The 14,310-nt window shown below is 58.8% G+C and overlaps 2 protein-coding genes across 2 annotated transcripts in view; both read right to left on the bottom strand.

The window, feature by feature from the left end:
- The window catches only part of TIMP2 (TIMP metallopeptidase inhibitor 2), a 44,378-nt gene that overhangs the window by 20,465 nt on the left and 9,603 nt on the right, over positions 1-14,310 (bottom strand). The gene's annotated exons all lie outside the window — the stretch shown is intronic.
- On the bottom strand, positions 105-5,225 carry CEP295NL (CEP295 N-terminal like). Its single transcript, XM_081271505.1, has one exon. It carries the CDS (start codon positions 3,702-3,704, stop codon positions 2,076-2,078), a length of 1,629 nt encoding a protein of 542 aa, XP_081127631.1. The 5' UTR covers positions 3,705-5,225; the 3' UTR covers positions 105-2,075.

Consider the following 14,310-nt stretch of genomic DNA (forward strand, 5'->3'; position numbering starts at 1 on the left):
CGGGCCACAAACAGTGCCTTTGCAAATGGAGACAAAAACAACCCAGCTAGGGAGTCTCGTCCACCCTCAGCCTGTGGCTTCCAGGCCAAGCCAGGCGCACCTCGGCCTCACAACGCCCGGGGCCATCCCAGCCATGCATGAAGCCCAGGACCCCACCGCTCCCTCTCTGCCTCAGTCGGAGGACACTGCGTGGCCCACAGCTTGCTCCAGGTCATCCCATGCAGGGCCAGCCTGGGCATCAGGTAAAGCCGAAGCTCCAGTGGGCGCAGGGGACATGATGACCAAGATACAAACAGCCAAGCCCCCAAATCTGTGGGCTGCCACCGCGGCCGTCCCCGTGAGCACAGCAGTGTTCTGGGAGTTGGATGCTCTCCGAGAACCTGGCCCTGGCTTCTCCGAGCCACGCACACCTGGAGGGCATCCGGCACCCCATGGGGTTTTCTGGTCCCTGTCAGCTATGGTGACACACTTCACTACCCACTCTGTGTATCCTGCACTGACCCTGAGGCCCATGGCTCTCCAAGATTCATCACTGGGAACATGAGAGGAAGCCCCTTCTAGGGGGCACTGGAGAGAGTGGGATCTCACCACGCCCACCCTACCGACGTGTTTTCTAAATTCCCAAAAGCACTTAAAAAACTTGGTGCCCAAACCTAGGATTAACCCACACAAGCATCTATTTAGCACCCGACTTCTTGATCCAAAGGCTGATCCAGCTGTCTTTTCAGAAACAGGCACAAAAGAAGCTCCGATCCTGGGAAGGAGGCCCGGGGAGCCTCGGGGCGATACCGCCCTGCAGAGAAAATGAGCCACACCTTTGTGTGGCACCGATGAATGCCAGTCCCTGTGCCCAGACTCAAAGAGGACCTCCCAGAGACCACGTGGGACCTCCCACCCCTGGTAGACAGTCCAGAAGCAGGAAAAACCACCCGCTGCAACGTCAATCATACACGGACGTGCTGAGAGCCGGGCTGACCCCGAGCCCTGTGGGGACCCCCCTAGGGAGGAGGCAGGGGTGGAGAAAAGGACAGCAGCACACAGGCACAATATGTGGCTTCTCGGCAAGTACTCCAGAGCTGGGGTTTGGGTGACAGGCTCACAGTTGTTTGTTCATTACTTTGTCTGAAAAATACACATGAGGTCAATAAGGCTGTTGGTGGACCAACGAGACCAAGGTGCCGAGGTATCCAAGGGCACTTGGAAGAGAAGGGGAGGTTCAAGCACTGTCCTAGCCCCAAGATCACCAAACTCTGGCCCCAGAGCCACCTCTAGCCAACAACTCTCTGCAAATCAAACCACTCTTTCTGTGCCCTCCACGGCTGCTCATGAGAGTCCAGCAGTGGCAGAAGCTGCTGGCCAATCAAGAACATTTACTCTCTGGCTCTCGGCCTAAAAAGTTTGCCAACCCCTGTCCCTGTCCCTAAGTCTGCAATTGGCAAGGAAAAAAAAGCCCGCTCCCCATTGTGGGGGTCTCCCTGGCTGGGTCAAAGGTAAAACCAACAAGCAGGAGACTGACCAAATACCCAGATGCCCCCCCCGCACCCGGCCAGCCTGCAGCGGGCACTCAGCAGGGCTGGGCTGCCTTCCTTCTCTTTCTTAGTCTCTCTCTCCCGCTCCTGCTGTCCTCCCCCAGCCACTAAGGTCACAGGAATGAAGTGTGTGGTGGACTCTAAGCAAAGTTGGCTCTGTCGTTTGAAAGCCTGAGAGGTCTTAGTGTCAGCTCTGTTAACGTCTTGGCCAGGGGCTAAGCACCAAATGATGTATCTCTTGAAACTCGGCCCCCCTGACCTGGGATGCCCCTCAAATCCCAGCATTTACTCGGCTAAAACATCCAAAGGGCAGAATCTCCCTGGAGTTTCCATGTGCGCCCAGGGCCCGTGGACACAGCCTTCCCTCTGTCTGCCCCAGACAGGCTGGACTCACTTCCCGGACCCCACAGCCTCCTACGTTTGTGCAAAGGATGATGTGAGGACACCACTGACCTCTACCGAGGCCACACGTAAGGCCCTATGGACTCAGGGACAGGCAGGTGGAACCGTGACAGTGCTGTATTTTGCAAGGTGGACCGTCGCCTTTTAACATATTCTCTGAAACTCCAGCAAGCGCTTCCTGGCCTTTTCCAGAAACTGCTCGTGCAACTTGTTTTGCTCTGAAATCTGCAGCTGAATGTCGCGGATCATCTTGTTCTGCTTGTCCTCGTCTTCGATAATGCTGCTGTTCGAGGAGGAGGTGAGCTTAACCGGGGACGGGGATACTCTGCCCTTTATCTGGTAACTGCTGGGGTAGGACTTCAGGAGGGCCAGGCGCAATCTCCTCCGCTCCTTCCGCTCTTCCTCCAGCTCAGCCGAGTAGTGGATCTCCAAGCTCATGTCTGGGAGCTCCACGGACTCAAACGAGGGCTTCTGCCTCCTCCACTCCAGCTCCAGCCTCGGCGGCTTCTGGGCGAAGGCCGTCCAGTCTGCTCCGCGCGCCTGCTCCTGCAGGTGAGGCTGGGGGCAGCTGTCCATCAGTGTGGCCAGCTCGGAGGCCTCCTGCTCACACTCGGTGCTTTTAAAGAGCAGGTCCTCTTCGTCGATAGCCGTATCCACCTCGGCCAACGATGTCTGACTTCCGTCCTTCACTGCAGGCTGAGCCATCTGATGGCATCTGGGGAGTTCCTCCTTGCTTAGTGATTGTTTCAAATCGGTCTTGGATGACTTTGGGGAGACCTCGGCCTCTGCAGGATCCCCAGACTCACCAGCAGGCAGCGACTCCACCTCAGCCGCGCCCTCTTGTGGGGTGTCACTATCGCACTCCTGCATGACTGAAAAGACCTGCTCCTGGGGGTCAGGGTCCAGCCTGGACCTTGAGTTGAGGTGCTGACTCAAGTGCCTCTTGAGCTTCCTGTTTGAATTAAACAGCTGCTCGAAGGCCGACTCCAGCTCTCTCTGCCACCTGTTCTTGGGGATGCACTTGTCTGGAGTCGAGGGGGCCAAGGCTTCCCTCTTGTGGGTGGAGCTCTCTGGCCACAGCTGCTGGAACTCCTCCAGTCTGTCCCTGGGACCCTGGTTCTCGGAGATGTTCCTCAGGCCTCTGGCAAAGTGAACGGTGGTGCCCTTTCCCGCCTTCCTCCTCCCCTCCCAGGCTCTCTGCTTCTCCTGCAGGCCCCTGAGTTCTTCCCCCGTGGCCAGGTGTGGCTTCACACTTCTGCCCACCCGAGGGGTCACGGGCTGGCGGCCACTGCTGGTCTTGCTTGAAGGCACCCGTTTCCGTTTACTCTTCTCGGTGGGACCCAGACCCCGGGGTTTGGTCCCCCCCTGCCTCTCGGAGCCCACTGCTTTTCTCTGGGGCTTGGGGCGTCGGGCTTGCTGCCTGGGCAGCTCTTCCTGGTGACTCTTGGGTTCTCGAAGGGCCACTCTGTGCTTGTCCTTCACCTTCGGGGACCTTTCTGCTCCTCGCGGGGCAGGCTTCTCCAGGTCGGCCTCGGCCTCGGCTTGGGCTTCGTTCTCCACCGCCCACCCGGCTGTGGCCCCACCCAGCACGTGGGTGGAACAGAGCTGCTCCAGGTCCTCGAGGAGCTGGGCCTCCTGCCACTCTGCCTGCAGCTCCTCGGCCAGGCGCAGCAGCTGCTGGGCTCTCCACTGCAGGTTGGGCCTCCTGGGCAGAGGGCTATCGTCTTCGGGTTCTCTGACTTTCAGCGTCGTGTGCTTCTGCCTCAGCAGCATGACTGAGTCGTGGGGCGAGGAGCGGGCAGCAGGGCTCTCTCTGAGGTTCTCAGGATTCCCGTGAGCTCTTCTTCCAAGGGCAAGCGGCTGCAGCCAGAGTGAGGCTTCTATTGCCCGGGGACCACAGAGGCCACTGCTGTTCACGGGGAACCTATGAGGGCAGGAGGACACACGCAGCTTCCCGAGCGCTCTCAGGAGAGTGAGCAAGACCCTGGAGACCAGGGCACACAGGAGTCTTAGTCGGGGATACACTGAAGCATGGGCTCCAGGTCTCTCCCCGACCTCTGCCCACCAAGGCCCATTCTGTACCCAATCACTGAAAAGTCAGAGCCTTTAGGACAGTGGCTTTCCATAGGGTGTGGTTTGGCATCCAGAGGACATTTGGCAACATCTGAGGATGTTTTTGGAGGTCACACCTGGAGAGGAGGTGCTGTAGGCTGGGCAGAGGCCAGGGATGCACAGAATGGGCCCCGTGCCAAAGGGGGAGCTGGCCAAAATGTCAATAGTGCCAAGACGGAGGCCGAGGCACATGTTAGGGTCCAGGTGAGGGTGGGAGGGTGCCATCGGAAGCACCTGCTAACTCACCTGGGGAGGGCAGGGAGGAAGAATGGCCTCTGAGGGGAGGGACCTTATGAATCAAAGAGGAGGGGGTGGGGGAGGGAGGAGCTCGCCAGGCAGCGCCTGTGTGCGTCTGTGCATGCTGGTGTGTGCAGACAGACGTGTGCACGCGCCTGCGTGTCCGTGCGTGTGGGTGCGTGCGTGCATGTTTGGCACTTGAATCCAATACAAACCCAATGGAGAGAGGAGCAGGGTTCCAAGTCTTTTCACGATCCCCGGCTCTCTCTCTCTCCGTGTGACTATCAGAGGACTCCCATAGGTCTCCCTGGTATCAGGAAGGGCCTGTGCTTGCTCAGGCCTACCTAGGGGAGGAAGTGCATGTCCCCATGTCTGTGGCCACTTGGCGTTGATGCCAGAAGCAGCCAGATTTGTGAGCTGCAGCGGCTGCTTCCCGGATACTGCAGACCAACCCTCTCGTTTTGAGCCTGTGTGGAACCAGGCTCAACCATTTGAGCCAAAAGAGGTGGCGACACACAGGAAGTAGCAACCCACCCATGTTCCAGCCAATGTTAACTGCCCGGGCTCCCCGGGGCACCTGGTACCCCAACGGTTCATTTATTTTGTATTGTAAACCTGGGAGGGAAGGAGCTGTTATCACCCCTGGTTCACTGATGGGGAAACTGAGGCAGGGAGGGAGGGGGACACTTGAGCAGGTCACACAGCTGGGCCAACTGCTGTCCGGGCAGACCATGGCACCACAGTTGGTCACACTGACCCTGGCTTTGACTGAACATCCAGGGGGGGGGGGGAAGGGTCCTTGCACCTCTTGGTAAATGGGGCCACTGACTGCAATCATCTGCAAGAGCAGTGGCTGATGTCACATTCCACAGGGCCAGGACAGCAGGAGGGATAGCTGGGTCTCCACAAAGGTGACACCGAAGCTCAATGGAGAAAAGAACAGTCTCTCTGTATGTATGTGTGTGTGTGTGTGTGTGTGTGTGTGTGTGTGTGTGGTGCTGGGGATGAACCCAGGGCCCTGTGCACGGGGGACAAGCCCTCTACCAACTGAGCTGTGTCCCCAGCCCTTTGTGCTTTTTTTGTTTCCAACAAATCACACTGTAACTATGCACACGCAAAAAGAGGAATTTCCATCCTTCATCACACCATACAAGACGAACTCACAGGGGGTCACAGACCTTCACGCAGGGCTTAAGTGCTCAGAAGGAAACACAGGTGGCTCCTTCCAGGCCTTGACTTAGTCAAAGAACATTCAGATACAATCCCAGAAGCTCGAGCAGCAGAGGAGGAAATGGACACAGCAGGAAAGTCAACACCGCTGGGCTCTGAAAGGCACTCCTGGCCCAGTGAGAATCCAGCATGGATGTACAGACATCTGCAGATCATGCACCCAAGAGCCGACTCCAGCCCAGAACCCTGAACCTCGCTTACAACTTAACACGGAGATGAATGAGCTAATTCACAAATGGGCGAAAGATCTAAGTGGACGTTCACCAAAGGAGACAGATGTACGCTGATGCCGTCTGCAGGCTTCCCACAGCAGCAGTCCTCAGGCCAACGCCAATGAGGCCGCAGTGGAAGGCCACTTCACATGCTGGTGACTACAGCTCCAGGGACACTCAACGACAGCAAGTGTTGGTGAAGAGCTGGGGAAACTGGGACCCTTCCAGGGGTTGGTGGAATGCAGACGGCAGCCACTTTGGAAAACAGCTGGCGCTTTCTTTAAAAGGTCAGCACAGACTCACCCCGTGACCCGGCGAGCCCATCCCTGGCCACACCCAGGAGAAACGGAAGTGCTTCCAACCAAGAAGTCATCGAGGCTCCATGGGGTGGGAGACTTTCCCCACTCACGAAGGAGCTGCGTTTGAATCTGGGTCTCATGGGTCCTTCCTCTGGGACTGGCCACAGGGGTGTCCAAAGAGGCGGGGAGGGAGCTGGGCTGCTGTGAACGTCCCTTTGTCTGTCTCAGGAGACCCCTGAGAGAGTGGGGCTCATTGCACCCCAAGGAGCCAAGTCTATTTTGAGCCTGGAGCCACTGACTCCCAACCTTTATTAGCAGGTGACAACCATTAAGACGTGGCCTCACTGACTTCTACAGGAGCACCCCTGCCCCAAGCTCAGTTCATGGCCTACATTTAGGGAGCTTTGAGGTGGAGTCGGGAAATCAGTCAGTTCCACAGCTCAGAAATTGGGGACCCAGGACACCCTAAGGTGTACCCTTACTGCCATGTTCTCAGTGCCTCCCGCAGTCCCTGCTGTCCCCCTGTGCCCTCCACCATGTACCACCGTGGGACCAGGACAGGGTCCACTTGGGCCTGTGGCACTCTGGCAAGGAAGATCACTAAGCCTTCCTGAGCCTGAGGTGGCCAGGGGTAGGGGCCCCTGGACACCCCACTCCTGGAGTGTTTGCCCCCAGTCTCCTAGGGGCTCCCCAGCCCTGCAGGACAGGCTGCCAGTGCCCCAGGAAGGACACTCACCAGGCGGGAGGTCATGCTTCTGGCTGAGGCCCACTGCACAGACCACCTGTGCTCTGCTGGCTGACCGTCCTGCACAGGGCAGTCCCCGGGCCACACTCCCGCCCCCCCCATCCCTGTGGAACATTCTGAACATCCCCCGAGGCCCCTGCCAAGGAGCAGATGGGCTGCCGGTCACTGCTGCCTTCAACCTGTCTGGGAAACCGTAGCCCTTTCCCAACAGGCACTGCCCTCGGGGCACCAGGAAGGCAGGGTGGACACCTGTCTGGCCTTCCTGTGGCACCAGAGCCTCCGGGACCCAGGGCCTATTCTCCCTCCTGCTCTCTGCAGCCCTGTGGCCCCAGCAGCCACACCCAGCCGCTCCCTGGACAGGTTTTCAGCAGGTGCAGAACCTAACCCTGCCTTGAGGACGCCCTCTACACAGGTAGTGGGGAGCACAGGCCCCCTCCCAGAGGAGACCCCAGGGCCTCTGAGCCGCCCGGGCAGCGGGCATCTGCAGCAGGCCCCAGTGGAGTTCAGGAAAGCATCATGCTCAGAGCCTGCGGAAGGCGCCAGGAACAGGCTGGTGCTCAGAGAGGCCCGGGGCTGGCGGCAGGACGCAGGTTCCTGTGGGCGCCCTGAGCAGGCCCAGCCCCCGCTCCTACAGGAGAGGCACCTGCTGCCCACACAGGGGCAGCAAGGGGGGCATGGCGCAGACCACGCCCACGCCCACGACCTCAGGGCCAGTTCCCTCAAGGATGGTCACACAGCTAAGTGGTGGGCGTCGTGACCAAGACTCAGGCCCTGCAATTATGACCATGCTGCCAGGTCCCCCAAGTGTGACAGCCACGGGGCTAAATCCACCCTTGACCCTCGGAGACACTGACCCTGGCACATAATCGATGCAGCCCTGCCATGTCCTACCCGAATGAGAGCTGACAGCAGGGAGGGTGGCCACCATGGGGACAGCAGCAGGACTCGGCTGCCTCTCTCCATCCTCGGGTGGCCCTCGTCCCTGTCCTCCCCCACTCTGGCTTCCAGGGGCCTCACGCACACCATCTTCTTGGCTGGAACCCATGCCAACGTGGCCCCCGGGTGACCCCTGAGGCCATGTGCCATTTTGTAGATATCTAACTAAACCAGTTAACATACAGGAAGAGACAGGGCCACATGTAGCTGGCCAGGAGGACGAGGCCTCAGTGACCACACAACTCTGGCTGATGTCAGACCTGTGTGTGTTCAGTGTCCCCAAGCTTCACACACACCCTTCCACACCAACTCACTATCCCACCAGGGGTGGATGGCGAAGCCTGGACCTATCCATGCTTTTTGATGGGGAAGCAGAGACTCAGAGAGGTTGAATACATTGCCTGAGGTCACACAGCTCAAGGGCAGTGTTGCAAGGACTCACCTCTGAGCAAGCAGACCCCTAGTCCCAGACTCCTAATCTGCAGCTGGGGAGGCCAGAGCTGGAAGCCACTTTTGTGGCACAAGTGGACTTTGGCCTGGGCTTCACTGTCTTTGCCTGACCTCTGACTTTCCTGGTCCTCCAGTGACCTTGAGAGGCATCTTTGGGGAAGTGAATGGACTGTGAGGCTGCAGCCTAGTCGGTCCACCCTAGTTTGAATGGACTGGCTGGTGGTAACTGGGCAGCTGGGGTGTGGCTGGGGGAGGCGGGTCCCCTGCAAGGGAGCATCTGCCCTGGGCCCTTCCCCTCTCCCTGCTTCCTGACCCCGCCATGAGCTGAGCAGCTTTCCTCTGTCCCTCCCCTCCCTTCAGGCCCGGAGCAGTGGAGTGGCCGGCCGTGGACTGAGGCCTCGGACACCCAAGCCCCAGATAAACCTTCCTTCCTCCAAGCTGTTGTTCTTGGTTGTTTTGGTCACAGTGAGGCTAAGCTGCCTAACAGCGTGTTTGCCGGGGGTACTACAGGGCCTGTGAGTCCATCAGATGGACCACCCACTTCCGGTTCAAATGTTCCATTCCTCGGAGCGCTTTACAAGGCCAGGTCTCGACTCTCGGTAAGTTGGGTAAGTCCGTTCGGATTCAGCAGGTCTGGGGTGGGGCCGAGATTCTGCATGTCCAAAGTGCGCCCCAGGACACCAATGCTGCTGCTGGCCCACAGACCACAGCACACGTGTCCCCCAGAGGGGCCATGCCTAGCTCTGCCTGCCTCCCCCAGCAGTTGCAGAGCCTGAGCATCTCTCACTTGAGCCCCCAGGCCCCCAGCTGTCTTCCTCTGGCCCTGCCCTTTGCCGGCAGCCCTTCCCACAATACGGCTGCAGCCTCCGCCTACCCAGCCGGCCTGTGCCGATCGCCCACTTCCTCACCAGCAAGTCCCCAGATGTGGCCCACGGCTGCCTGCAGCACAAACACCTGGGCTGCGAGTGAGAGGGCGGGTTCCTGGGCTCTGCCCCTGACGGAGCCTACCCACTCCAAGCCACAGGGCAGGGACGTGCTCGGTCCACCAGGTCCCCTGTCATCCCCAGGCCAGGAACACTGAGCCACCCCCATGGCTCCCTCCCATCCTGTCCAGGAACGCTGCATCCCGGGCAGGGCTGGCCAGGCTCTGCCACCCCCAGCACACCACCAGCCCATCCTCTTCATGAAATGGACATGGCCTTCCCCTGTCCCCCTCACACTGCCCCAGCCCAGCCCAGTCCCCCTCCCTGAGGACGCAGTGCCCTCCAAAGCCACAAGCAGACTTAGCTGCCCAGTGAGCACCTCTCGGAAACACATCAGTCAGCTACAGAAAGGCTCAGCTAGCTGGTGTCCACCACGAGGCCATTCCCACACAGGCAGAGCTTAGGATCTCATGCGTGGAGGACATATCCCGTCTTCCAGGAGCACACAGACTACGTGTAACTTGACCTTTAGTTATAAAAGGACTCTGAATTTCTTTGGGATGATAACATGGGGATCTTTTTTAAGAAGTATAGAGCAGAGATCCTGAAACTAGGTGATCCCAGAATGTGATCTGGGTGCAGGTAAGGCCCATTTTAAATGGGTTTCTTACAGCTTCCCGTGTCCTCCCAGGTGGTAGCTCTGCGGCTGCCTCTCTCGACAGCAGCCAGCCCCTCTAGACTGGCCCGCCCTGGCACCCACACCAGGAAGCTGGGCACGCTGCGTGGAACACTGGAGGAAATGGGGCAGAGGCACTGACGGGCCTGCCATGCACCAGGCACCTGAGTTCCATCGAAGCTCATCCATTCTAAGATGCGGACCCCACAGGACACAGAGGCCACAGGAAGACACTAAGTCAGCCACAAAACTCCAGCTGGGAAGATGTCTAACAGCTTACATCCTGGCTAGATCTACCAAGATGAGATGTATGGAACACACCCCAAACCACACGTGGGTCCCCAAATTCACGTACGTGAGTATGAAAGGGAGGACGAAAGGCAACCTGGGCCTTACCTGCACTCAAAGGAACACCCAGAACAAGCAGGTGGTGGTCCAGCCAGGCCTGCACTGGCCAGACCTCATCCGGCCACACAGAGGGCAAGAGGACACCAAGGTGCCGAGGGCAACCAGGCCCAAAGAGCACATGCCTGTCCCTAGGGTGTGACCATTAGGTGAAATGGAGGGTCAGAGATGGAGGGTCAGAGATGGAGCGTCAGAGATGGAGGGTTAGAGATGGAGGGTCAGAGATGGAGGGTCAGAGATGGAGATCAGAGATGGAGGGTCAGAGATGGAGCGTCAGAGATGGAGGGTTAGAGATGGAGGTCAGAGATGGAGGGTCAGAGATGGAGATCAGAGATGGAGGGTCAGAGACAGAGGGTCAGAGATGGAGGGTCAGAGATGGAGGGTCAGAGATGGAGGGTCAGTGATGGAGGGTCAGAGATGGAGGGTCAGTGATGGAGGGGGGTCAGTGATGGAGGGTCAGAGATGGAGGGTCAGAGATGGAGGGTCAGAGATGGAGGGTCAGAGACGGAGGGTCAGAGACGGAGGGTCAGAGATGGAGGGTCAGAGATGGAGCGTCAGAGATGGAGGGTTAGAGATGGAGGGTCAGAGATGGAGGGTCAGAGATGGAGGGTTAGAGATGGAGCGTCAGAGATGGAGGGTTAGAGATGGAGGTCAGAGATGGAGGGTCAGAGATGGAGATCAGAGATGGAGGGTCAGAGACGGAGGGTCAGAGACGGAGGGTCAGAGATGGAGGGTCAGAGACGGAGGGTCAGAGATGGAGGGTCAGTGATGGAGGGTCAGAGATGGAGGGTCAAAAATGGAGGTCAGAGGGTCAGAGATGGAGGTCAGAGATGGAGGTCAGAGATGGAAGGTCAGAGACGGAGAGTCAGAGATGGAAGGTCAGAGACGGAGGGTCAGAGATGGAGTGTCAGAGACAGAAGGTCAGAGGTGGAGGTCAGAGATGGAGGGTCAGAGACAGAGGGTCAGAGATGGAGGTCAGAGATGGAGGGTCAGAGACAGAAGGTCAGAGGTGGAGGTCAGAGATGGAGGGTCAGAGATGGAGGTCAGAGACGGAGGGTCAGAGATGTAGGTCAGAGATGGAGGTCAGAGACAGAGGGTCAGAGATGGAGGTCAGAGATGGAGGGTCAGAGATGGAGGTCAGAGATGGAGGGTCAGAGATAGAGGTCAGAGACAGAGGGTCAGAGATGGAGGTCAGAGACAGAGGGTCAGAAATGGAGGGTCAGAGATGGAGGTCAGAGACGGAGGGTCAGAGGAGATGGAGCATCAGGGGAAAAAGAGCAACAGCGGAGATGGAGCATCAGCCATGCAGCCTCAGAGATGAGGTGTCAGAGGAGACAGTCCTAGGAACTTGGAAGATGGTGCCTGGCTCACAGGGAGGCTCTGCCAAGGCACAGAGCACCACAGAGATGTGAAGACAGTGGTGAGCCCACAGGCACTGACAGACAGATGCAGGTCTAAGTGACTTTCACAAGGTGAGAAGAAGAGTCTGTCCTGGAAGTGGCCATGTGACAATGTCATGGGGTCAGCATTTCAAAACCGCAGCACAACTATTGAAACGGTTAGGAATGAGCCCAGTGAGAAAGGTAAGAACGAGCTGCCTGGAGAACAAGGGGAGCCTGGGAAGAGACAGCTTTCCCCAGGCCCAGAAAGAAGGGGCAGAGGTCAGCAGGGCAGGGCAGGCCATGGACTCAGAGCCCAGGAAGGGAGTGGCAGGACAGGCCGTGCACGGGAGGAGGAGTCCCAGGAACCTGGAACATTCAGAGGAGGCCAGGCAGAGGCATTTGCTGGGGACAGAGAAGTGCAGAATGGCACTGAGGTGGACAGGGACACGGCCGTGTGACCCAGGGCGAGCTGCCCAACTTGGGGTGCCTCCGTCTGCTCATCTGTGAAACAGGGTGGTGACAGCTGTGTCCACATCACATGGGAACCCCCAAGAGCCTGGCCAGCCGTTTGGGGAGAGGGCGGTACTTACTGTGTGTGTCTCCAGATGATGGAGCTGGACGTCTGAGAACACATTACAGGGAGGCAGCCCATGGGCGGCTGGAAGGAAGCACTTCCTACTGGGCTGTCTTGAAATCATGGGTAGGTAGTGAGAGACCCATCACTGCAGGCATCCAAGCCAAGCCCACATAGAATAAATATCACAAACTGGGTTTCACTGCACTCCTCTGAGTTCTAGCCTCGAAAACCATGCTCTGTGGGCCCCCGAGTGCTGAGCACACCCTGGTGTTTGCTAGTTCCCAGCTCAGGTGAGCCTAGAGTGTGTGGTTCCCCCAAAGCCGCTGCACTGGGTTTTGGACGGGGGGCTGTCAGGGGAGAATATGAGTCCCAGCCAGGCCCTAATCCTGGGGGCCTGGGACTCTGTGGGTTTGTCCCCCAGAACTGGGCAGCTCTGGAGGTGAGCTGGGCCAGCAGCCTCCTCCACCAGCCTCACACTGGCAGACCCCAAGGTGGACTGACCTCTACACACATGGTCCAGACACGAGCTCGCAGAGGGACCTCTTACGGTAGATCCAACTGGCACCTCACTAAACACAAGGACAGGGTCCATCATCCACTTGCCGACCGAGCACCCCCCGAGCTCAGCACCCTCACGGCTGCTCCAGCCGCCTCCTGACACCGTCCACTCCTCCAAAACCACAGTCAGCCCAGCCCGTCCCCGGCCCGTCCCGACAGCTCCCCTGCCCCGCCTGCCCCCATCCAACCATCGGGGGAGCTCCCTGGAGCGTGGGGACTTCCAGATGGGCCTTGTGGACTGGTGGCCTGCAGCCTCCTCCTACTGGCCCTTTTCCCACCACCTCCTCAAACAGCCGGGCCCAGAAAAGTCCACCCTCACACCAGATAAGGGGGCAGACACAAGGAGAACCTGTACCCCAGGTGGTCTGCAGGGGTCTCAGGGGCCCACTGACCTCCTCCCTCTCCAGCAGCCCAGCAGCCCCCACTGGCTGGCTCCAGCAGGCTGTTGCCATGGGAACGGCAGAGCTGCTGGGCTGTGACATCACTGCAGGGGTGAGGTTGGGGACAGCGACAGGCCAGACACACAGGTGAGAGCACCAGCAGCGGGTGATGGGGGCCGTGTGGAGGGAGGGTCTGGCGGGGGGCGCTGGCCCAGCCTGGCACCACCCCCCCTGCTCGGAGTCTGGCTCTTCCTCTCAGGACATTCAGGAAGCCTGCTTCAAGGTCGGGGCTCCGACAGGGCCTCCCACCCCTTCTCCTGTGGGGACAGCGTCTGGCGGAGGGGAAACGGGCTTCTGCTTCCCACCTGCTCCAGCCCGCCACTGTAGAGCCCCAGTCCAACTCGGGGGAGGACTCCTTCCCGTCCCCTCCGTCCCCCACCTTCCCCCCACAGACACGACACCAAGCATGCTCGACCTTGCTCTAGGGCTGGGGCACCCTCTGCAAACCTGACCATTGAGAAATCTAGTTTGGGGAACATGGCTTCGGTCCCAAGCGGCAAAGCCACCAATTCTTGGGGCTTGTTCTTGGGTGAGGGGGAAGGGAACGGCCTGGATTTGGCCAAAGTGAGAGCATCTCAGGATTCAGTCTCAGGAGAGCTGAGCCTGGGGCCAGAGGCTCTGTCTGAGCTGGGCAGGCCCTGGGAGAGGTCACTGGCCCTTGAGCCAGGGCAGTGAGGCTCTTCTCCCCACGAGAAAGTTCTCCACCAAAGGCCACCCACCCGTTTCTTTGGTCCCTCTTCTCAGCCCTTATGATGTGAATTTTCTCTGTCAACTAACTGGGCTAAGGGCTGCCCAGATAGCTGGCCAACAGGATTTCTGGGTGTGTGGGAAGGGTATTCTGGAAGAGAGCCACCTTGGAATCCATAGACTGCCTGACCCAACCCAGCACGGGCAGCCATTGTCCCATCTGTCCAGGGCCGGGACAGAACCGAGGGGCAGATGGGAGGAAAATTCTCTCCCTGCTTGAGCTGTGACATCCAGGCTCTCAGGCCTTTGGACTCAGAATGAATCACACCACCAGCCCCCCCCCCCCCAAGTTCTGCCGCTTGCAGACGGCAGATTGTGGGAATCTCAGCTCCGTCATCGTGAGAGCCAAGGCCCATAATAAATTCCGTCGTCTGTGCATCTATATTTCCTATTGGTCTTGCTTTATGGAGAACCCTGATGATTAAAGCTTCGAAGATACAAAGTCTGGGG

This window comes from Spermophilus citellus (genome assembly GCF_964194105.1).
Source record: "Spermophilus citellus genome assembly, chromosome: 17".
NCBI classification, from domain to species: Eukaryota; Metazoa; Chordata; class Mammalia; order Rodentia; family Sciuridae; genus Spermophilus; species Spermophilus citellus.

Bases quoted from the DNA above. Each gene is read 5' to 3' on its own strand.
- CEP295NL (XM_081271505.1), bottom strand. From the start codon at position 3,704: ATGCTGCTGAGGCAGAAGCACACGACGCTGAAAGTCAGAGAACCCGAA.